General features: G+C 44.1%; 1 protein-coding gene across 4 annotated transcripts in view; it reads left to right on the top strand.

The window, feature by feature from the left end:
- Positions 1-25,037, top strand: part of LOC126419026 (toll-like receptor 2) — a 171,171-nt gene that overhangs the window by 62,813 nt on the left and 83,321 nt on the right. For all 4 annotated transcript variants that reach the window (XM_050086097.1, XM_050086089.1, XM_050086105.1 and 1 more), the window contains 3 exons: positions 6,827-6,994; positions 11,433-11,663; positions 23,931-24,118. In XM_050086097.1, the coding sequence (XP_049942054.1) occupies positions 6,827-6,994; positions 11,433-11,663; positions 23,931-24,118 (587 nt within the window). The remainder of the gene's footprint in view (positions 1-6,826; positions 6,995-11,432; positions 11,664-23,930; positions 24,119-25,037) is intronic.

Here is a 25,037-nt window from a genome sequence, read left to right as displayed (position 1 = left end):
CAGACTGAAGCGCCTAGAACCGCACGGCCACACAGGCCGGCTCTCCAGCAAAACTCAGTATTCACCTGACTTACCTTTTATCCTGTTTCCATGATCACATTTTCGTAGAATCACTCTCATTTCACACTCTCCCATCTAGAAAGCGTTGTTCACTCTCACTCCAGCTCTAACTTGCACACCATTTCCAATCCTACTGCGCCAAAGTCTGATCATTAGAAGAGCTGTATCCCGTGAAATCTCCCCCACCATATCATTGCTTACTTGACAATCACCTTCTCCAGCTCACATATCCTCATCAGCTCCCCTCTGTAGTTTATCCCCACTTCCTCCCCGAGACTCTCGTTCCGTCCTACTGTTTATCCAGAACTGCTTACAAAGTCGGATACAGACTATCGCCTGCAGAACTATGGCATCAGGTCCAACTAATTCCTTAATACAATAAAAAAAGACAACTGCATCATGCTCGCAAACATTAGCGTCACATAAAGCAACCATGTCCCTGCAATTAAAAAAAACTCTGCAGACTTATCATATTTTATATTTTTTACGTTCCACTTTGTCATGTTAAAACTCGGTGCAGCAGAAACCTTGCCGCAGCCAGCCTGACCCGAAAAAGGAATGAAAAAGCAATAAAGAGAAAGACGACCAGTTCCTCGTAGAACTTTTGTGCAGTTACGACGACGCAGTCAGACGGTGCTGAACCACATAACAATTCAAGCAATATTTCTGCCATCTAGTTACTCACGTGTCTGCAGCGAGGGATTAACCCTAGAGCAGGCGATTTGGGGCATGAAGTAACTCATGTTTACTTCTCTGCTCGTGGCAACATCGCTGTTTGTCAGAGATTATTCACGTGCTAGCTAATCCTCCATTGTTGTCTCAGATACCGATTGTTGTAATTTGTTTCACTGTGTCGCTTCATGTGCGTCTATATTTCCGAGAATATGTTGGCAGGACGCTACTGCTGTAAAAAGTGCCCCGCACGCCAGGCTTTGGAAGTAAATGCGTATTTGGTGTGCATACGCAAATACACTCCTGGAAATGGAAAAAAGAACACATTGACACCGGTGTGTCAGACCCACCATACTTGCTCCAGACACTGCGAGAGGGCTGTACAAGCAATGATCACACGCACGGCACAGCGGACACACCAGGAACCGCGGTGTTGGCCGTCGAATGGCGCTAGCTGCGCAGCATTTGTGCACCGCCGCCGTCAGTGTCAGCCAGTTTGCCGTGGCATACGGAGCTCCATCGCAGTCTTTAACACTGGTAGCATGCCGCGACAGCGTGGACGTGAACCGTATGTGCAGTTGACGGACTTTGAGCGAGGGCGTATAGTGGGCATGCGGGAGGCCGGGCGGACGTACCGCCGAATTGCTCAACACGTGGGGCGTGAGGTCTCCACAGTACATGGACGTTGTCGCCAGTGGTCGGCGGAAGGTGCACGTGCCCGTCGACCTGGGACCGGACCGCAGCGACGCACGGATGCACGCCAAGACCGTAGGATCCTACGCAGTGCCGTAGGGGACCGCACCGCCACTTCCCAGCAAATTAGGGACACTGTTGCTCCTGGGGTATCGGCGAGGACCATTCGCAACCGTCTCCATGAAGCTGGGCTACGGTCCCGCACACCGTTAGGCCGTCTTCCGCTCACGCCCCAACATCGGGCAGCCCGCCTCCAGTGGTGTCGCGACAGGCGTGAATGGAGGGACGAATGGAGACGTGTCGTCTTCAGCGATGAGAGTCGCTTCTGCCTTGGTGCCAATGATGGTCGTATGCGTGTTTGGCGCCGTGCAGGTGAGCACCACAATCAGGACTGCATACGACCGAGGCACACAGGGCCAACACCCGGCATCATGGTGTGGGGAGCGATCTCCTACACTGGCCGTACACCACTGGTGATCGTCGAGGAGACACTGAATAGTGCACGGTACATCCAAACCGTCATCGAACCCATCGTTCTACCATTCCTAGACCGGCAAGGGAACTTGCTGTTCCAACAGGACAATGCACGTCCGCATGTATCCCGTGCCACCCAACGTGTTCTAGAAGGTGTAAGTCAACTACCCTGGCCAGCAAGATCTCCGGATCTGTCCCCCATTGAGCATGTTTGGGACTGGATGAAGCGTCGTCTCACGCGGTCTGCACGTCCAGCTGGTCCAACCGAGGCGCCAGGTGGAAATGGCATGGCAAGCCGTTCCACAGGACTACATCCAGCATCTCTACGATCGTCTCCATGGGAGAATAGCAGCCTGCATTGCTGCGAAAGGTGGATATACACTGTACTAGTGCCGACATTGTGCATGCTCTGTTGCCTGTGTCTATGTGCCTGTGGTTCTGTCAGTGTGATCATGTGATGTATCTGACCCCAGGAATGTGTCAATAAAGTTTCCCCTTCCTGGGACAATGAATTCACGGCGTTCTTATTTCAATTTCCAGGAGTGTATGAGTAACGTTTATATCAGGTAGGTAGTTTGAAGAGATTTCTGGATTGTTTACTTATTCAGAGAAATAATGCCGGAAGGTATAACCGACATTCTGAAGGATTTTTCGGGTGGGTTAGATCATAAACTGTGCAGCAGTGGCATTGATGAATCAGAGGAGGAGATCAGTGTTATTCATGAATCAGAGGAGGAGATATAAGTAATTCAAGAAAGTAAACATGGCAATGATTCTGAAAGAGACATCCAGTCTATTACTGAAGGTTACACTAGCGACTGGAGGAAAATGGAAATCTGAAATTTGTTACTCGCAAAGATAACGTTACAAAGCGGAGGAAAACTCACACTTCAACCAGCGCAAAGTTTCAAATAAGGTTATAGTGAAACTGATTCCTGCTCCTAGAAGCAGTGCAGATGACCTCAGTAACGAAATTTCTGCTTTTCATAAAATAATAGACAGAAAAAGTGGTTCAAATGGCTCTGAGCACTATGGGACTTAACTGCTGAAGTCATCAGTCCCCTAGAACTTAGAACTACTTAAACCTAACTAACCTAAGGACATCACACACATCCATGCCTGAGGCAGGATTCGAACCTGCGACCGTAGCGGTCGCGCGGTTCCAGACTGTAGCGCCTAGAACCGCTCGGCCACCCCGGCCGGCTAATGGACAACAGTGTGATAGTGTGGTCACTCATACAACTTTGTACATACAGAGCAGAGTATCATCACATTACTCTTGCTACAGAGAAGCGAATGCGACATCACGTACTGAAATGCTTGCTTCACTGGGATGTTTACCCCCCAGGTGGCCCACAATTCTTTGGTGAGATCTCGCTTGGGTACCACGGGGCTGCAGCCTCTGCAGCACAGCTGCATGTCTATCCCCCTGCTTTGCTTTTTTCCCCTATCTTGGAGAACATGTCTGTGGTATTTTTTTTAGGAATTTGATCTGAACTTTGCAGCCTGACATCAGAACAGTAGCCATACTGTTTTCTCTTTCTTTATTTCTTCTTTTCCCTTCTCCTACCCTTCCTTTGAGTTTCCTGTTTTCCTTCTTCCACCCTGTGCACTCCTGAAGGCCGGCCCACGCATCTGACGCGGAAAACGTGACTGTGTAACGTGTAATTCCCAGTCCCAGGTCGACAGATAGGGTTCGCACACACACTCTGGTGCAGGCCAGGCCCGAGGAGGGGTGATTCCCTGAGCTGTGACCTTTCCAAAGTGCCAACTGGTCCCTCTGTCAACACTTCGGGAGATGTGACCTAAGGTGGGTGAGACCCCTCAGAATGGGTCCACCAGTTTGGAATGAGCGTGCCATTGGAGACGCTGGCAGTCATGGGGGATTTTTTCGTAATGAACCAATGATCTTCTTCTCGGTCTGCTTTTACTAAGCGTAAACGGAATGGGGCTACCGATTCAAAGACCCTCCCAGCTGCATTCCTTGTGGTTTCACATACTGAAGACAGTCAGTCCTTTGTTATTATTCAGAAATGTGTTGATGCAGTTGCCTGCCCTTTGAAATCCTGCTCTCGTTTACGCAATGGCACATTACTTTTTGCGACTAATTCTGATTCTCAAGTACAACAAATGCTTGCAGCTTCACTCTTCCAAGGCTAACCTGCTCGTGTCGAGGTCCATCGAATGCTGAATTCTTCAAGTGATGTTACATTAGGCTGCTCGATGGGCTGACTCAGGAATATATCCAAACGTATCTCCCTGATCAGGACGTCGTTGCAATCGATCGTCGGATGAAAAAGCTAGAAGCATTCTGAGTGCACACACACTCTTTTTCTCACATTTGATAGAGCAGTGCGTCAATCAAATATCAAAACAAGCTATGAAGTTATCGTAGTCCGACGATATATTCGGAACCCGATGCACTCCCATCAGTGTCATTCTTACAACCACACTCAAATGTATTTTCAACACCCAGCCAAATGTGTAATCTGTGGTAGGGATGTTCACGAGGGCGATTGTCCACCTCCTTCTCCCTGCTGTATGAGTTGCAATTGCGAGATTGTTCCATGTATCTCGATGAGCGGGCCGTGCAGGAGATTGAAAGTTTTTGGCTAGTCGGAAACCCTGCGTTTATACCGTCTGGCATTTGGAGCACTGTTCTTACTATACCTCGATCCACAGGACATGGCCGCACAGACATGCGACTTCAAATTCAGCACGATGGTTCTAAAATCGCCCAGTGTCAAGGTAGCATCCCCATCTCCTTCTCCTCCAGCTGTACAACAAACCGCCAAAATTTTGCCTCACGTGACGAAATCACTTGCTACACAACCAGCAGGCTGAAAAGGACAGAACGAGTACTCGTGGGAAGACTTTTTACGCCCCTCAAGCCAACAAACATCTGAATCGTCATCTGCCAATCACAAGGCTCCAAGAAATCAAACGGAGGCAAATGGTCTTCTCCTTTGCCGACTCGGAGATCCTGTTTGACGTTATCACTCTGGACGAAACGTTAGGAGCTGAAGAGTTTCATGGACCACGACCTTACATCCCGGAAGGTTTACCAGAAGATAAAATGTAATGCTTGATGTTTTCATAATAAGTACATTTGATAAAATTAATGCGTTTTCTACATGAAAAATTAAGAAATGTACAGCAATCAAGAAGAAGCAAAGAAAAAAATGTTTGTGTGCTGAACTGTTTGGACCAAGTCCACACTAAAAGGATGATCTTTTCTTGTGGTTGTTAATTTTTGGCAGAATGGTTGCATGTAAATTAACATTTTACTACAATATAGTGGAAATTGATGTGGATAGAACAAACTTTGTTTTTATTTTTATTAATCAGACTTTTGGTTTGGAAATGAAATGTACTGTTAAACTAGAGAAACAGTTACCTACCCAATCTGTAAATTAAAGTATGTAGGTATAATCATACTACAGCAGAAAACTGTTAATATCAACCAGTAGCTTACAAGCCACAGTGGAGACATCGTGAGAAGTGATTATTGAGTGTTAAAGTAAACATTTCGACAAGATTGTTCTAATAATAACACGTACTCCACGATTGTAATGCTTGATATGTACCTTCCAATACATCTTGTCACCATTCACTTGTAACTAATGGAATTCTCAATCCAGTAACAAAAGATTAATATTTCATGCTTGAAATCATTTAGCTAATACTATCACTAAACTATTTCTTCAGTTTCTCTTGTTAATGGTGAAGCTCAGTAATCTGCTAGGTAAAATGAATGATTTGAGTGAGTTGTTACCACACGCTTTTAATACACTTATCTAGAATTCCCAGGCAGTACATAATCTTAAATTACTGCAACTGATGTTTATAAAATTAATACTACTATTTTTCTCATAATTTATATTGAAATTACATTTTTTGTTATTGATGGTACTCTGTTTCCTAGTAATTTTATTAACATATTCTAAGCAATTATATTTGTGGCAAGCTGAATGGCAAATATTTCTGGGTGAATAACATTTCTCAGTGTTTTATTTAGAACTATAAATGATACCTTGGGGTACTTGTTGTGCAACTATATGACTGCTGCAGTTAATTCCTTCGGATAATATAAATATTAATAATGTTGGTAAAAAAATCAAATGGTTCAAATGGCTCTGAGCACTATGGGACTTAACATCTATTGTCATCAGTCCCCTAGAACTTAGAACTATTTAAACCTAACTAACCTAAGGACATCTTACATCACCCAGTCATCACGAGGCAGAGAAAATCCCTGACTCCGCTGGGAATCGAACCCGGGAACCCGGGCGCGGGAAGAGAGAACGCTACCGCACGACCACGAGTTGCGGACTGTTGGTAAAAAATTTCAGAAGTTAGTTATACTTTGAGATGAAGATATTCGCACTATACAGGAACTTAGGGAGGACTAAATCAGAAGTCACAGGTCTTATGAGGTACACAGAGAAATTAGATACAAGCGTAAGTAAAGCAAACAGTCAAAGCGATGGTTCTAAACTAAATAGACGAATCCTTGTATAAAATACGAGTAGTGTGCAACAAGAAGGCCTACCATCATTTATATCATGGAACGGACTACAGTGTAAGGTACACTGTGAATGACGCGAAAATGATATGCAGGTGGTTGGGAAATGGTACAGAGTCCTCTGAAGATCTTCATTGAATTCCAAGATATAAGAAAAGACTGAAGAGATGACATAATGGAACATGAGATTAGAAAGCATGTATGGAATCCTCTAAAGAAGACCCTTATCTAACAGTGGGTGGCGCTGTCTTTGGTTATGGTTATGAGGTGATATTCTGCTTTACAACTTTCTAAATTTATGTCTTTTATTTATTAACCATCTTTTACTGTATACTGAGTGGTTTTTAGAAGTAGGGTTGGTCTTGTAGGTGTATGTAATGGAAATTCCCGTTTTCTGCACAGGAGCTTCAAGAGACTTTGCCAGCAGCTCTGCTCATACTGGACGCTTCCCACAATTCCCTGCAGAAGCTCCCGCAAAGTCTTCCAACTGACCTTCATCGGCTCGACGTGTCCCACAATCGACTGCAGATGCTACACACAGATATGCCACCCAACCTGGAGATTCTTCAGGTAAGTACTGAACAGTTGTGTTCCTTAAGTTTCGCTATTAACACTTCCGAAAACTACTAAATTATCATTACACCGATAGTGTTATTCCTGTGAAATGGTTTATATTTTGTGACCGTGACTGTGTGTAATGGAAAGGTATTGGATTGCTTTTCGTCTCTCGAAAGATTACTATCGAGGGGAAACAATAGCAAAACCATTAGGAATCGAACCTGGGCTCTATTTGTAATAAAGTAAGCTATAATAATGTAGAAGGAAACTGTCGGCAAACTAATGAGGCGAAGTTGTAACAAGTTCTGTCTTGGTCCATAAAGAAAGTTAGCTAATGGAATAGACTTTACTTGATACTGAAATTCTGTTTCGCTGATCAGATACCAGACAGTAACCCAATTTAGCAAGTAATGTACCTGTGGTTCGACATAACCACACAGGAAGAGTATTAATAGGTTTAATCAACAACTACCTCTAAATAATACTATCTGTAAATTACAATAAGAAGCTAATGATCATTGCACATAATTGACTAGTAGTGATGGATCACCACTAATTTTGGATAGGGGTTATTTTGTCAGTTTAATTATTGGAAAGTACTAACATTCAACACCTAACCAAGTAATTATATCTTTTTTACTGATTGTTATTTGTGTTCTCAAGGAATATTCAAATTCTAATACAATTTAGCTCAGATGGGACATTCGATATCTGAATGCAGCATAGTTTGAATGGGTGTAGCTAAGTGCTTACTATAGAAAATATAAGTTACAAAAATAAAGGTTGTACTTTTTGATACTTAAATGTTATCTGAAATTTAAGTCTGGCTCAACTGTCACTATGGGGACACTGAAGCTAGGCTATGAGTGGAGTTGGATCTAAGGTGAACCTTTTAGTTACTGCACAATATTAGAAACACTGTTAACTACCTTACACATGAAAATATAAACACTGTTATTTCAATAAGACGAATGTTTCATCTGAATATCTTCTCTTAGTAACAGTGCTTTGATGAAAATATAACTCTCCTTTTAAGAAAATTATGTGTATTATTGAAAAACATATGCTCATTGAATAATTATGTACTTTACAACTCCATAAAGCTTATTAACTTTTTTAAGGATGTTATCAGCTTTTCAGTTCAATAAAACAGCACTTTGGACAGGACCCGGTCCAGGTAAACTACTGAAGATAAAATACGGTGCCTCAACGCAAAGATTACAGAACACAAACTTACTACTGAAAGAGAAACCAAATAACTGCTCCATGCAATTACATAGTACTCAACCGCTAATTTCAGAATAAGGTGGTGACAATGTCAGTCTCCAGTGCTGTTCAAAAAAGTCAGAAAAAGTATCCACAGCCCTTGCTGTGTAACCAGCTATTAAAATTTTCTTCTTAGTCTCGGACTTTCGTAGTACAGCGCCCATCAAATATGCCAGGAATAATAAACCAAATTACGTCCACATCTGAGGCATCTTATAGAATGTTGCAGTACTTCTCACCTGTTTCAATTTACCAGACGAGCACACATTACCTGCTTGTCACCACCTGGTTCATGCCACACAGGAGCCTTCCAGCTCAACCATCATATCCACCTCTTCTATTCGCACCAAGCCAGTTCCGTTGCGGAGGGATTACCCTTCAAATTTTACATTACAATGTACCTACTTTCCCCATGCATGAACCAGCATTACAAGTAGTTTTTTTTTTTTTTTTTTTACATTTTCGTTCGTTTAGAGTATATTACTTTTGAAATACATCAATAGATTGGTTAGAATTACATAAGTGGTCATAAATAATGTATAAAATAATTTCACACATGTTATATCAAAGGTGCTGACACAGAAGTTACGTGAAGTACACAGAAGTTACGTGAAGTAATAACAACAAAGATAAGATCATTGTAGGTAATATCGAAGATAGTGCTACACACGGCACTGCTGAAGTTAGCAGTAACATGGAGGACGTATCTGAAACAATAAAATTCTACTATCGATTCTTCAGTATGATATAGTTTCTATAATGACAATATTAATTATTCTGAGTATTTATACCAAAGAACAAGAAACTGATTTCGACATGATGATGGGACATTAGCTCAACGACTGCTCGTTGGAGGAACGGTCTACCTGTCGTGGCACAACACTGCGCTTCTGCAGCCATCTGTGTGACCAGAAGCTGGCTTCTGTCCAATAACCCATAGGCACGGCGAGTACAAATGACCGTCGTTCAACAATTACCTGCACTTCTTCTTGCACCTGCGCCTATCAGCCATCACTATGATAGTCAACACACCAGTGGGGCCACAACCTCACCAAGCAGCAGCACCAGCTAGGAAAAACCACTGGTGTGGAATCCACAAACTACATGTAATGTTTCCGCATATGTTACTTCGCCTCTGCGTTGGTGTCATGACCTAACATTCCGTGCAACTCCAAGGATCCTCGAATCACTCAACGCATTTGCTCGCCCTTACTCGCTGTATGGAGGTGCCTAAAGTGTACTGAAGTGACCAAAGTCATGACATAGTGATACGCACATACACAGATGGTGGTGGTATCGCGTACACAAGATATGAAACGGCAATCCATGGGCGGAGCCTCATTTGTACTAACTTGAGAACTTTCCAACGTGATCATGGCCGCACGACGGGAATTAACAGCACTAATGCAGATTGGTAGTTGGAGGCAGACAAGTGGTACATCCTAATGTCGAAGCAGTTAGTTAATCCAACATTCAGAGATCCGCACTGCGAAGAGTGTGCCGAGAATACCAAATTTCAGGCATTACCTCTCACCGCAGACAACGTAGTGGACGACGGCTTTCACTTAACGACCGAGAGCAGCGGTGTTCGCGTACTGTTCTCAGTTCCAACAGGCAAGCAACATTCTTTGAAATAACCGCAGAAATCAAAGTGAGACAAAGGACAATGCGGCGAAAATTGTTGTTAATGGGCTGTGGCAGCAGACGACCGACGTGATTGCTTTTGCTAACATCACGACATCGTCTGAAACTCCTTTCCTGCGCTCGTGACCATACCGGCTGGACCCTAGATGACTGGAAAACAGTGGCCTGGTCAGGTGAGTCCTAATTTCAGTTGGTAACAGATGATGGGAGGGTGGCGAAGACCCCACGAAGCCATGGACACAAGTTGTCAACAAGGCACTGTGCAAGCAGGTGGTGGTTCGATGATGTTGTGGGTTGTGTGTATATGAATCGACTGGGTCCTCTGATCCAAATAAACTGATCATTGACTGGAAATGGTTACGTTCGGCTATTGTAGCCATTCATCGACTTGATCTTGACAAACAACGATGTCATATCACGGGGCCACAACTGTTCGTGACTGGTTTGACGATCATTTGGGACAGTTCGATTGAATGATATGGCCATCCAGACCCAACGACAGTAATCCTATGGAATATTTATGGGACATAATCGAGACTTAAATTTGTGCACAACATTCTGCGCCGGCAGCAGTTTCTCAATTATGGACGGCCTATAGAGGCAACGTAGCTCAGTATTTCTCCATGGGATTTCCAATCACTTGTTTACTACATGATACATGGTGCTGCTGCACTGCGCCGAGCAAAAGAAGCTCTAATACGATGTTAGGACGTACCTCACGATAGACTAAGTACCCGCAGTCCAGCGATACGTAAAGGCAAGAATCGAAGTTCTTCTTTGTGAACACTTTTAGCTGAATGGATTCTTTCACTCACATAGTTTCCTGCAGTAGGCTGATGGAAAGCAAAGGCTCGTCTGCTGAAAGGAACTCTCGAGCTGTTGAAATCTACCTTGTTGGTTTCTTAATGCTCGCGACCTTGTGTTTGTCTGGCGAAGGCGTCAAGCGCTGTATGCCTCTATCTAGGTTTCCAGTTAAAATTCTTTCCAAGATGACATATTTCTTTTTTGCTCATTACGGTCTGATTGATGTGCAATCACGGTTTCTTCTAACGCCTTGGATAACTTGCTGGTAGTTATCAATCCCTTCATCACTCGGTCATTACAGGCTGAATGATGTGCAATCACAATTTCTTCTGAGGTCTTGGGTAATGTGTTGATAGTTACCACTCCTGTTAAGCAAGAGCATTCAGCATGGATTTGGAGCTTTTTCAAAACACTATTTTCCTTTCGTTTAGGAAAATTCGCCTCTACTATGATATCCCTAATGAGAGAAGCCTGGACCCATATCGACGCAGTGTCATCTTCCACGGCCACAGCTAGTTTCTGTCTACAGCTGCTGTGTATCTCCGGAGCAGAACCATCATTATACCCCTCCTCGAAATGAAGAAGACCACCATGACAGATCGTTCAGACAGAAGTCACGAGTTTTTAGGTGACGGTACCCTACCAGAAAGGACAGGCAGAGACGCGGTAGTTGAGTCAGTATTTTGTGAAAGAACTTCCACTTGATATTCAGCGGACGATTCTTGTTTCTCTACAGGTCGCCCATAACCAGCTGACGACACTTGAGCCCAAGCTGCTGGCTCCTCTAAAGCATCTGCAGGTACTGGACGTGTCTCACAACGCGCTCACTGCAGTGGACGGCGTGTGGCTGTATCACCAGCTGCCACTGCTCGACGTCTCCCATAACATTATTCGGCACGTCAGTCTACTGGGACCAGGCAACGTGTCGCATATTGATGCCTCGGAGAATGACATCGAGTCGTGGGAGGTAAGTCAATAGGTAAACTCCTTGTGCACACCTTGTGACTAACGTGACAATGAAATGACCTACAAGCAGTTAAAGTACAGAAAGTTGGCAAGTTACACTTAAATGCTCGTTTCTTACAACTAGGTCTGACTCAGCGCCAATCACGAGCATAATTTTACAAGGGCATACTTAGCAGTTGGCAGTAGACGAAAGATCCGTACCCAAAGACTGGAAAGTTGCACAGGTCACACCAATATTCAAGAAAGGTAGTAGGAGCAATTCACTAAATTACAGGCCCATATCGTTAACGTCGATATGCAGCAGGATTTTAGAACATATATTGTGTTCGAACATAATGAATTACCTCGAAGAAAACGGTCTATTGACACACAGTCAACATGGGTTTAGAAAACATCATTCCTGTGAAACACAACTAGCACTTTATTCACATGAAGTGCTGAGTGCTATTGACAAGGGATTTCAGATCGATTCCGTATTTCTGGATTTCCGGAAGGCTTTTGACACTGTACCACACAAGCAGCTCGTAGTGAAATTGCGTGCTTATGGAATATCGTCTCAGTTATGTGACTGGATCTGTGATTTCCTGTCAGAGAGGTCACAGTTCGTTGTAACTGACGAAAAGTCATCTAGTAAAACGGAAGTGATTTCTGGCGTTCCCGAAGGTAGTGTTATAGGCCCTTTGCTATTTCTTATCTCTATAAACGATTTGGGAGACAATCTGAGCAGCCGTCTTCGGTTGTTTGCAGATGACGCTGTCGTTTATCGACTAATGAAGTTATCAGAAGTTCAAAAGAAACTGCAAAACGATTTAGAAAAGATATCTGAATGGTGCGAAGAGTGGCAGTTGACCCTAAATAACAAAAAGTGTGAGGTCATCCGTATGAGTGCTAAAAGGAACACGTTAAACTTCGGTTACACGATAAATCAGTTTAATCTAAAAGCCGAAAATTCAACTAAATACCTAGATTTACAATTACGAACAATTTAAATTGTAAGGAACGCACAGAAAATGTTGTGGAGATGGCTAACCAAAGACTGCGTTTTATTTGCAGGACACTTAGAAAATGTAACAGACCTACTAAGGAGACTGCCTACACTACGCTTGTCCGTCCACATGCAGGATACTGTTGTGCGGTTTGGGATTACCAGAGAGGACTGACTGACTACATAGAAAAAGTTCAGAGAAAGGCAGCACTTTTTGTATTATCGCGAAATGATATAGGATTTGGGATGGACATCATTAAGAGGAAGGCGTTTTTCGTTGCTGCGGAATCTTCTCACGAAATTACAATCACCAACTTGAAACACGTATGTAACGTAGCAGCGATGGTGAGGCATGATAAAATCTTTGACCAGAGAGCCTTTTATCGTGGTTAGTCTGCGCTTGACCGCGCGAGTGTTGCGAGCAGTACGCTAGTAGTTGTCGTGCAGTTCAGTCTGTCGATAGCAGTAGCTCAGTTCAGTTGCGTGCAGTACGTCGGTAGTAGCAGTCGAGTGCAGTTGTGTGTGTGAGAGGAGTCGGCGAGCGTCTACATGGCATTCTGGTCAAGAGGCTGAATGAGGTATATTGTTAATTAAGGTAATCATCAGATAATGTAAAGTTTATTTATTGTAATTAATTTTCAACAAGTGCCCCAATATTAATTTTGATTTCAAAGCAATTTTTTTACAAAAAAAAAATCATTTAATTGAACCAACGATTTCCTTCCATTTCCCTTAAAGAAAAGTTTCAATTAAATTTCAAAAAAAAATATAAAAAAAATATTATTTGCAATGCATTTCCTCCAAGCCGTGTCCAAGAATAAGAGCAGAAATTTGACATGCAGTTATACTGAGGTAAGAATTTAATTCTGATTTTTTGCACAGGGCCAAAGACCGATATTTCGGTTTAATTGAATTTTCATTGTCACTGAAGTTTCATTAGCACTTAATTGTTTTTCATCATTTTCGTGACAGCTTATACTTTCAGTCAGATTGCGATTCTCATTTTTATTGTCATTAAATTTAATTGCTAGGGAGGTTACGCTTGGCTCCCATTATTATTAAAATAATATCATTTTAAAATTTTTGTGGGGAGGTTACAAACTTTCTCCTCCGAATGCGAAAACATTTTGTTGACACCGACTTACATAGGGAGGAACGATCACCAAGATAAAATAAGGGAAATCAGAGCTCGTACGGAAAGATATAGGTGTTCATTCTTTTCGCGCGCTATACGAGATTGGAATAATAGAGAATTGTGAAGGTGGTTCGATGAACCCTCTGCCACACATTAAATGTGATTTTCAGAGTATCGATGTACATGTAGATGTAGATCAGCTTCCCCCCACCCCTCCACCCACCCCCTCATTTTCACTCAGAGGAAGGATCTTCGCGAACTCAAGTAACATCTGACCGACAAGCCGAACCAGTTTGAAGAAAGTTGAAACATGTAACTGACCGCCACTAGTAGCTAGTATTCCCACTGACATTTGTCGTGAAATCATTCACTGCAAAACTAACGGTAGCTGTGTCTCCTCCTGCAGCGTTGGTCTTGGGCACAATCTCGCTCAATTTTTTTCTCTACATCCATTGTATTACATTTCTTTAAGTTAGGACTGAACTCTGTTCTCTCAAGGTCGTTATCTTCTGCAAGTCTACGAGGAATTCGCAACAGTTACCGACGGTATTAGCTTCCTGTGTAAAAGTGCGTCGTTTGTGAACAATGACGTTGCGCTTCCATCGTTGTTACTGGACGAGACTTTTAACTGTTATGAATTTGATCATCAGCACTTACACTCTAAGCCAAAATCTTAAGCACCCTTCTAGCCGATGCCGGGTAGGATCACATAAGGGATAATTTAAAATTGTCTTCCAGCAGGAATGTACACTACTGGACATTAAAATTGCTACACCACGAAGATGACGTGCTACAGACGCGAAATTTAACCGACAGGAAGAAGATGCTGTAATATACAAATGATTAGCTTTTCAGAGCATTCACACAAGGCTGGCGCCGGTGGCGACACCTACAACGTGCTGACATGAGGAAAGTTTCCAAACGATTTCTCGTACACAAACAGCAGTTGACCGGCGTTGCCTGGTGAAACGTTGTTGTGATGCCTCGTGTAAGGAGGAGAAATGCGTACCATCACGTTTCCCACTTCGATAAAGGTACGATTGTAGCCCAACGCGATTGCGGTTTATCGTATCGCGACATTGCTGCTCGCGTTGGTCGAGATCCAATGACTGTTGACAGGATATGGAATCTGTGGGTTCAGGAGGGTAATACGGAACGCCATGCTGGATCCCAACGGCCTCGTATCACTAGCAGTCGTGATGGCAGGCATCATATCCGCATGGCTGTAATGGATCGTGCAGCTACGTCTCGATCCCTGAGTCAAAGATGGGGACGTTTGCAAGACAACAACCATCTGCACGAACAGTTCGACGACGTTTGCAGCAGCATTGACTATCAACTCGGAGACCATGGTTGCGGCTACCAATAACGCTGCATCACAGACAGGAGCGCCTGCGATGGTGTACTCAACGACGAACCTGGGTGCACGAATGGCAAAACATCATTTTTTTCGGATGAATCCAGGTTCTATTTACAGCACCATGATGGTCATATCCGTGTTTGGCGACATCACGGTGAACGTACCTTGGAAGCGTGTATTCGTCATCGCCATACTGGCGTGTCACCTGGCGTCATGGTATGGGGCGCCGTTGGTTACACGTCTCGGTCACCTCCTGTTCGCACTGACGGCACTTTGAACAGTGTACGTTACATTTCAGATGTGCTACGACCCGTGGCTCTACCCTTCAGTCGATCCCTGCGAAACCCTACATTTCAGCAGGACAATGCACGACCGCATTGCATGTCCTGTACGGGACTTTCTGGTATACAGCTAATGTTCGACTGCTGCCCTGGCCAGCACATTCTCCAGATCTCTCACCAACTGAAAACGTCTGGTCAATGGTGGCCGAGCAACTGGCTCGTCACAATACGCCAGTCACTTCTCTTGATGAACTGTGGTATCGTGTTGAAGCTGCATAGCTGCATGGGCAGCTGTACCTATACACGCTATCCAAGCTCTCTTTGACTCAATGCCCAGGCGTATCAAGGCCTTTATCACGGGGTTCTGGGTACTGATTTCTCAGGATCTATACACCCAAACTGCGTGAGAATGTAATCACATGTCACTTCTAGTATAATATATTTGTCCAATGAATACCCGTTTACCATCTGCAATTCTTCTTGGTGTAGCAATTTTAATGGCCAGTAGTGTATCTCAGTCTGTCTCCAGATGACTTGCAAAATTCCTCTGAGGATATGCCTAATTTCGACTGGCCACGTCAATTTCGTCGTAGCATTGTAATCATTTCTTATAATATCCCGTTGTTTTCGAGAAGCGTTACTTCCTGTGATAATAATTATATACAGACACGTACGAGGAAAGCACTGCTGTGAGCGTACGAAAACGCATGGTCTAGAGTGGTCTATATTTCTTCAAATGGCAGACTGCGATCATTAGATCTGTCTTAAAGACAAAACTGGAGAAATACAGGAGATTCACATTGTTAAACTTATTAATAGAAAGAATGTGTGCTCGCTCATTGATGAGAGCTAAATACGGCATACAGAAGTGAAAGAGACATACCAACAGACTCAAAGATTCATAGATACTATTACTAATAAGTCAACTACTAGATGATTGTACCGAGCGTAAGTGTAACATAGGCCGCCATACAAGTAAAGTGCACTCTGCTTTAATGGAAGTATGACAAACGCAAATAAAATGCAGTTAAACACATATTTGACGGGTGTGTCCTCGTACTTCCATACGAATCCGTATATAGAGGCATACCGACCTCGTAAAACGTTAACAAATGTCAATGTAGACAAGACTCAGACGTTATCAGGTAGCATTCACAGTAAAAGTCCTAGATCCAACTATCTTCCTCCAGATCTCATACTGTGTACGAAGCCCGACGCGATACACTTCTAATTATACACCCTGACAAATTCAGCATTATTCCCGTGTAGACGGGACTGCTTACAGTTCCCAAACCCGTACCCTAATCGAAACCCATGACTTCAACCTTCAAAATCCTGACGACATCCACATAAGGTTGAATTTTTGCAACACACCATTCAAATATACACTCCTGGAAATGGAAAAAAGAACACATTGACACCGGTGTGTCAGACCCACCATACTTGGTCCGGACACTGCGAGAGGGCTGTACAAGCAATGATCACACGCACGGCACAGCGGACACACCAGGAACCGCGGTGTTGGCCGTCGAATGGCGCTAGCTGCGCAGCATTTGTGCACCGCCGCCGTCAGTGTCAGCCAGTTTGCCGTGGCATACGGAGCTCCATCGCAGTCTTTAACACTGGTAGCATGCCGCGACAGCGTGGACGTGAACCGTATGTGCAGTTGACGGACTTTGAGCGAGGGCGTATAGTGGGCATGCGGGAGGCCGGGTGGACGTACCGCCGAATTGCTCAACACGTGGGGCGTGAGGCCTCCACAGTACATCGATGTTGTCGCCAGTGGTCGGCGGAAGGTGCACGTGCCCGTCAACCTGGGACCGGACCGCAGCGACGCACGGATGCACGCCAAGACCGTAGGATCCTACGCAGTGCCGTAGGGGACCGCACCGCCACTTCCCAGCAAATTAGTGACACGGTTGCTCCTGGGGTATCGGCGAGGACCATTCGCAACCGTCTCCATGAAGCTGGTCTACGGTCCCGCACACCGTTAGGCCGTCTTCCGCTCACGCCCCAACATCGTGCAGCCCGCCTCCAGAGGTGTCGCGACAGGCGTGAATGGAGGGACGAATGGAGACGTGTCGTCTTCAGCGATGAGAGTCGCTTCTGCATTGGTGCCAATGATGGTCGTATGCGTGTTTGGCGCCGTGCAGGTGAGCGCCACAATCAGGACTGCATACGACCGAGGCACACAGGGCCAACACCCGGCATCATGGTGTGGGGAGCGATCTCCTACACTGGCCATACACCACTGGTGATCGTCGAGAGGACACTGAATAGTGCACGGTACATCCAAACCGTCATCGAACCCACCGTTCTACCATTCCTAGACCGGCAAGGGAACTTGCTGTTGCAACAGGACAATGCACGTCCGCATGTATCCCGTGCCACCCAACGTGCTCTAGAAGATGTAAGTCAACTACCCTGGCCAACAAGATCTCCGGATCTGTCCCCCATTGAGCATGTTTGGGACTGGATGAAGCGTCGTCTCACGCGGTCTGCACGTCCAGCACGAACGCTGGTCCAACTGAGGCGCCAGGTGGAAATGGCATGGCAAGCCGTTCCACAGGACTACATCCAGCATCTCTACGATCGTCTCCATGGGAGAATAGCAGCCTGCATTGCTGCGAAAGGTGGATATACACTGCACTAGTGCCGACATTGTGCATGCTCTGTTGACTGTGTCTATGTGCCTGTGGTTCTGTCAGTGTGATCATGTGATGTATCTGACCCCAGGAATGTGTCAATAAAGTTTCCCCTTCCTGGGACAATGAATTCACGGTGTTCTTATTTCAATTTCCAGGAGTGTAGTTTTCAATTGTACCCCACTTCGAACTAAATACTGTACCATCTCACTCTGCCTAAATTTGCTCTTGCCCTGCTCGACGAGTCGCGTCGCTTCTACATAGAATTCCATCGTACTTGTGACCGGGATGATATCATACATCACCGACAGTTCAAGCGATACGTTCGCTCGTGCTTACGAGCTAAACGACGTCGAGAGTGCTACCCTAAGTGCCACACCTATAAACTGTGCATAGTAGTTGTAAGGGATCCGTGATCCAACGAACATAGATGCTAGTATCCGACGCCCAGGTCGATAGTAGAGAGGAGTCGATTGTCAAGCGCTGAAGGAGGCAGTGAGACGAGTGTCGAGTGAGAAGTGGTGCTGGAGAGACAGGCAAGAATGGTGGTCGAATGAGTTGTAAACGGTAAAATTCACCGGAGTATGACGCGTGAGCACGTCCCGCTGATCGTCGTGGGGTTGACCCTCACTAATACCGATTCGCGAGTGATATGAAACAGAAGGTGACAAGTGCCGAATTACGTGTTTCGCGTCAACCGCGTCGGCCAGCAACAACCATGGATTGCAGTGAGGATTGTCGTGAATGTTAACTATCAGCATTGCGTGTGACGAAGTACTGAAAATCAGCAATCAATAAAAAGATATCACAGTAATTAGACGTGTAAGGCGAAGGTAGCAACTGCCTCAGAATTTGTTTTTTTCTTTGAAAATACAATAAAGTTTGTACATCGCAACCTTTGTGGTCCTCAATAACAGACAAACTTCCAATCATTCCACTATTCATCTCAAAACAGCGGCACTCGGTTGAAATACCCCCGAAGCCACAGCAGAAAAACCGATAGCCTTTCATCCATTAAGCACACGGTCATATAATCATAATAATTAACTGTTTGGAGGCTTCGGTAAATTACATAAAACCCAATGGAGGAATTTAAACGGGGGTGTTTCATAGTGGAGAACATTCCACATTCCACATGCCCTGCAACTTTATACCTTATCCATTCTCTCGAACTGGAATTCCACCCACTCCCATTCTCCAACGGGGAATTCCGTCCCGAGATATAACCCTCCTTCCAACCCTAGTCAAACCGCTCCACCTCACATCATCCTTCCGTTTTCTTATTTTCCCTTTCCTCCAGTACTCCACCCCATTGTCTTTCAGTCGCTACCTGCGGTTCCAGAGGGCCCCATAGTCATACTGATCGACTTCTATCAGGACCATTATCATTACCATGCATCACGATTACCATTACGCCATAGCATCATTATCGCTACAGTAAGCGATAAGTGAAAAGTGATAAGTGCGGCTGAAGATTTCCAGCATAAGAATTCATCCTCATTTTGGCAACGGCGTTGTCAAAGAGGGCGGAAGAATGGAGAGAGTTTTGGGGCACCCTCTTGCCCTTAGGGTGGGAAACAACCTGAAAGGGGGTAAGAATCAAGCATAATCAACGGCATGACGATGCGGAAGGCAATGGAAACCACTCCATCAAAGTCACTTATTCTGTACCCACAGGACATGTGGCATGTAACTGAAAAAATTTCATGATAATCTCTTCACTGTGTAAAGTTTACGTACTAGACACCACTCGGATTCCCGGGAGGGAACTGCGAAGAGGAGGTGACCATGAGAAAACGAAAGAATAACCAATGAAAGAATAAAGTTCAGTGAGTCGGGGCGTGGAATGTCAGAAGTTTTAACGAGGTAGGGAAGCCTCAAAACCTGGAAACAGAAATTTTAGGGCTCAATCTAGATACAGTGATGGTCAGTGAAGTGAAATGAAAAGAAGACAAGGATTTCTGGTCAAACAAGAACAGGATATTTTCACAGCAGCAGAAAATACTGTAACGCGAATAGGAATCGTTGTGAATAGGTAGGTAGGACAGAGAATGAGTTAATGTAAACATTTCAGTGATAGGGTTGTTCTCATCAGATTCCACAGCAAACCAACACGGGCAACAATAGTTCAGGTCTATTTCCTGATGTCGCAATCAGAAGATGAACAGGTAGTATACGAGGATATTTAACGGGTGAACCAGATGACTATTTAGAAAAGACGAAGAGCGGACTGAAGCTTAAGAGACTTGTCAGGAAGAATCAAGGGGCAAAATAATTGGATACGGAAATAATAAGGAATGAAGTTCTCTCGGGGTGAAGATACTAAGATAATGGCTCAATAGGCAGTTCAGTGGAAGAGGAATGTACATTTCTTAACAGGGTCGTCGCAGAAGACGGAAAGAAAAACATATGTACGAGAAAGGTAACTGCGAAGAGACCATGGGTAAAAGGAAAAAAAAAATGCTTCACTTGATCGACGCAAGGAGAAAGTACAAAAATCGTCAAGGAAATTGAGGAATACAGAAATACAAGTAAGGAAAGCTAAGTCGAAATGGCTGCAAGAACTGAAAAAGAAGTGTTTGTTGAAGACTGATGCAGAATATGGAAAAGTCAAACTTACATTCGGTGGAATTGAAAACAAGAGCGATAACGTTAAGACTGCTCTGGCATCACTGTTAAATGCAGAACGACTAGGTGGAAAGTGTGGATTGAAGGCCCCTATGACGGGGAGGAGGTATATGATGACGTGACAGAATAAGAAACAGGAGTCGATAGGGAAGAGATTGAGGATCCAGTATTAGAATCTGAATTTAGAAGAGCTTTGGAAGACTTAAAATCAAGTAAGGCAGAAGGGATAGACAACATTCCATCGGAATTTTCAAAAATCGTTGTGCTAAGTGTCAATAAAACGATTATTCACATCGGTTTGTCGAGTGTACGAGACTGGCGATATACTTTCTGCCTTTCGGAAAACATCGTCCGCACAATTCCGATGACTCCAGAAGCTGACAAATGCAAGAATTACGAACCATAAGCTTAACAGCTCATGCATCCAAGTTGCTGACTTGAATAATATACAGAAGAATGGAAAAGAAAACTGAGGATTTGTTGGATGACGATCAGTTTAGCTTTAGGAAAGGTAAATGGCCAAGAGGGAATAATAAGAGGGAATGACGAAGAACGATGTGTGCGGATTAAAAAGGGTGTAAGACAGGAATGTAGTCATTCGCCTAACGTGAAAGGATATCTGAGATACGATTCGCTGTTGATATTGCGATCCTGAGTGAAAGTGAAGAAAAATTACAGGATCTGCTGAATGGAATGAACGGCGTAATGAGTACAGAATTTTGATTCAGAGTAAATCGAAGAAAGACGAAAGTAATGAGAAGCAGCAGAAATGAGGACAGTAGGAAACGTAATATTGGGTTTTGTGGTGACGATGTAGATGAAATTAAGGAATTCTGCTACCTATGCAGCAAAATAACAAATGACTGACGGAACAAGGAGAACAAAAGAACAGAGGAGCATTGGTGACAAGGGCATTCATGGCCAAGATAACACTATTGTTAACAAATGTAGGTCTTAATTTGAGGAAGAAATTCAATGGCAGTGGGAATACCGAAACGGAACAGAATAGAAGCATTTGAGATGCGGTGCTACAGACGAATGTTGAAAACTCGTTGTACGATAAGGTAAGGAATGAAGGGGTTCTCCGGAGAATCGGCGCGGAAAGGAATATATGGAAAACACTGAGAAGAAGAATGGACGCGATGATAGGACACCTGCTCAGTGTTACTTCATTGCTACTAGAGGGAGCTATCAGGAGTAAACATTTTAGCGGACGAGAGAGACTTGAGTGCATCCGGCAAATAATTGAGGAATTAGGGTGTATATGCTGTTCTGAGACGAAAAGTTGGCACTGGAGAGGAATTGGTGGCGGGCCGCAACCAACGACTAAAAAAAACTGACTTTAAATTGAAATTTAAAATCGTCTAAAAAGTTTTAGAAATCATAAAAGCTGTCCATCAATGGGTTATTTACTGCGATACGTTTTTTAAGTATTTTAAGACATAAATATATATAAACTTTGACTGAAGACTACTTTTCCACCAGTGCCAGCCCGAGCCTTCTCTGGGATCAGAAATAACATAGAAAAATGCGACAGCTTTGCAATAATAAATCATAAAACACCTTTCTTGTAAAACGGCAATAAGCAAGATACATTAAAATGACATAAAATAAAGCAAGGAAAGTACGAAGGGCAGATCAAATTTTTTTCTGGAAGAAAACTTGGATTTAGTAGACACATCAAAACAAAGTTAAGGGCGAAAGAAGGAAACTAATCTTTGCCAGATCTTCTTGTGGAACTTAACTGATAGTGGAGGTGGAGGCGAATGTAGTAATTATAAATAATCTTGTATGTGTTGTGTATTATGTATTTCCTCTTCTTACGTTTATTTTGTAATGAAATTATGTTTAAAATGAAATTATGGTTTCCAGCTTGATTTGAATTCCGAATGCTCCATCGCGTCTCAGACATCTCAGAAACCTCTCCTTCATATACAAATATCGATCCTTGCATGCACGTTATCATTAGAGTGAGTGTTTTGGATTCTGTTGTTGTTATAGTCTTCAGCTGGTAGACTGGTCTGGTAGAACTCTCTACGCCAGTGTCCATGTCTGTTCATCACCGCCTAAATGTTGCAACTAACGCCCACCGAACTAAACACTAGTCATTCTGTGTAAAGAGAGCACTCTAAGCTTTAGGGGTCTGTAGATGGTGTTTAACGTGCCAGGCTGTCACACTATTCTAGACAGCTAACGCACGTCATGCCAGTGACGTGCCTGGTATGTTATGGTCGATTGTATCTAATAAACCCAATTAGATGGGTCAACGTGGAGACGTGACATAGAGGCAGAAATATGATATGATGTTTGGATAGGTCCAGAATCACATCCGGATTTAACTGCGCGGAGTGGTTAAGGGATCAGTATGCACTGGACCGTGTACCACTCACAGTCATGTAACATGGCGTAAGATTAGATGATCTTAACTGTCAGGACAGTGGGTGTCAATCCCTTCAGGCACTGTTGCTTTCAGTGATTACACGTTCATCTCAGCTACAAGTTTCCGAGCCAACTTTCCGAAGAACTTCTGACGTTGTGTACCTCACATGGTCATTGCTTACGGCGCCACAGAAAGCTTCCGTCTTTGGAAGCCCAAGACATGAAGAATCCTTGGAGCAGCTAACTCCAGGCTGTATTGTAGTCTGGCTAATAGCAACTTCGCCTCTTTTAAAAAGCTTGAAGATGTCCGTTGCATCTTCTTCACCAGCAGTGTGTGATTATTCTGGGTCTGTGATGTTCTACGGATGACCTCGACCCATTTACTTAGATTCTCGTGAACATTAGCAGATTACTAACATTACTCGTAAACAAATGGTGCCCTCTCTCCAATACTTTCATGCTGTGGACATTCCCGTCTACCAAGATGAAAATAGCGTTATTAACAAGGCTGCACGCACACGTTCCTCGTTTTCATGAAAATCCACGAACTATGTGGCACCACCGATGGCCCACCAAAGGCTCCTATTATTATCTTGAAAAGCAACAGAGGAGAATTAGCAATCAATATCTCTGAAGATTGACAGTGTTACGGGATGTAATTATGGCGTACCACAAGAAATTTCTGAGGTCACTTTGTCTCCGTATTCAGACAATTATCGCTGCAGGAGGCAGTGTTACATGGTATTATAGTGAATATTTCTCCTGGTATCAGTATACTTACACTTATATACTTACATTCACTGCGACGTCTGATGCTAACAAAACCTGAAGCAAACGTTCTGATGTTCCACATAGGTCAACGCGGACCGCCTGTCGCTGGAGGGTAACCCACGGGCCGCGCTGGGTCTCCAGAAGGACAGTACTACGAGCAGAGTGGCAGTCGTGGACCTGGGGAAGAGTATGCCGCTCAACTGTGACCCTTGCACTGCGCAGAGTGCCGTGGCTCTGCAGCTGCGACGATGGCTCCTGCGTCAGCAGAACAAGTAAGACTCACCAAACTTACCTCATGTGCTAATGAACGTACTTGAATCAATGTATCATTACCTTCGAAGGGGCAGACGGAGGACGTGGTGTTCCTCGTTGCTAAGGTTTGGTCCCCCTATTGCGCTTAAGAAAACGCTAATTGCGGAAGGTTATGGACACGGTCTACAGCATAGTGCACTGCATATTGTTGAGGAACAATCTGCAAAAGTCACTGAAAAACTGAATTTTGCACTCGTGAATTCTGTCAGTACCAAACAGGAAGGTGGGTCCAGGAGCTGCGAAATGCAGGCCAAGTTGGAATTGCAAACCCATACACCAATGATGCAAGAGCTTTTAACAGGTAAACATGATTCAAAAGCAATATGACCTGGACCTTGGAACAGTGGAAGAAAGTCAATAGGTCGGATTTTTCTAGTTTCATATTGTTTCCAACTTCTGGCCTAGTTTAGTTGCCAAGAGTGAAACACGGTGAGGTTTCGATCATGATTTGAGCACCCATATCGTGGTATTCCACGGGCTCCATGGTTACTCTGCAAGGTGCCATTAGTGTGTCCATTTTATCTGATATGTTACTTCCCATGATATAATGTTTGTTTCCCGATGGTGACAGTGTGTTCGAAGACGACAAGGCCCTGTTCGCACAGCTCACATCGTCCACGATTGGTTTTGCGAGCACAAGGGAGAACTGTAGCGTTCCATCTGGTCACAAAAGTCAGTAGATGCCAATATTATTGAGCCTTTGTGCTCTACTGTGTATAAAATGGCGCCTTATTGCTGTCCACATCCGTCAGCATTACCTTAACTTGCCACTGTTTTGCGGAAGAGTGGTGTAAGATTCTCCAGAAAAATCGAACATGACCCGTATTCACCCATAACGTGACGACTGGAAGGTGCCTAAAATGGCAGCGGTTTTCCTGT

Source organism: Schistocerca serialis, chromosome 1 (genome assembly GCF_023864345.2).
Source record: "Schistocerca serialis cubense isolate TAMUIC-IGC-003099 chromosome 1, iqSchSeri2.2, whole genome shotgun sequence".
Classification (NCBI taxonomy): Eukaryota; Metazoa; Arthropoda; class Insecta; order Orthoptera; family Acrididae; genus Schistocerca; species Schistocerca serialis.
This window is presented reverse-complemented; position numbering and strand designations above follow the sequence as displayed.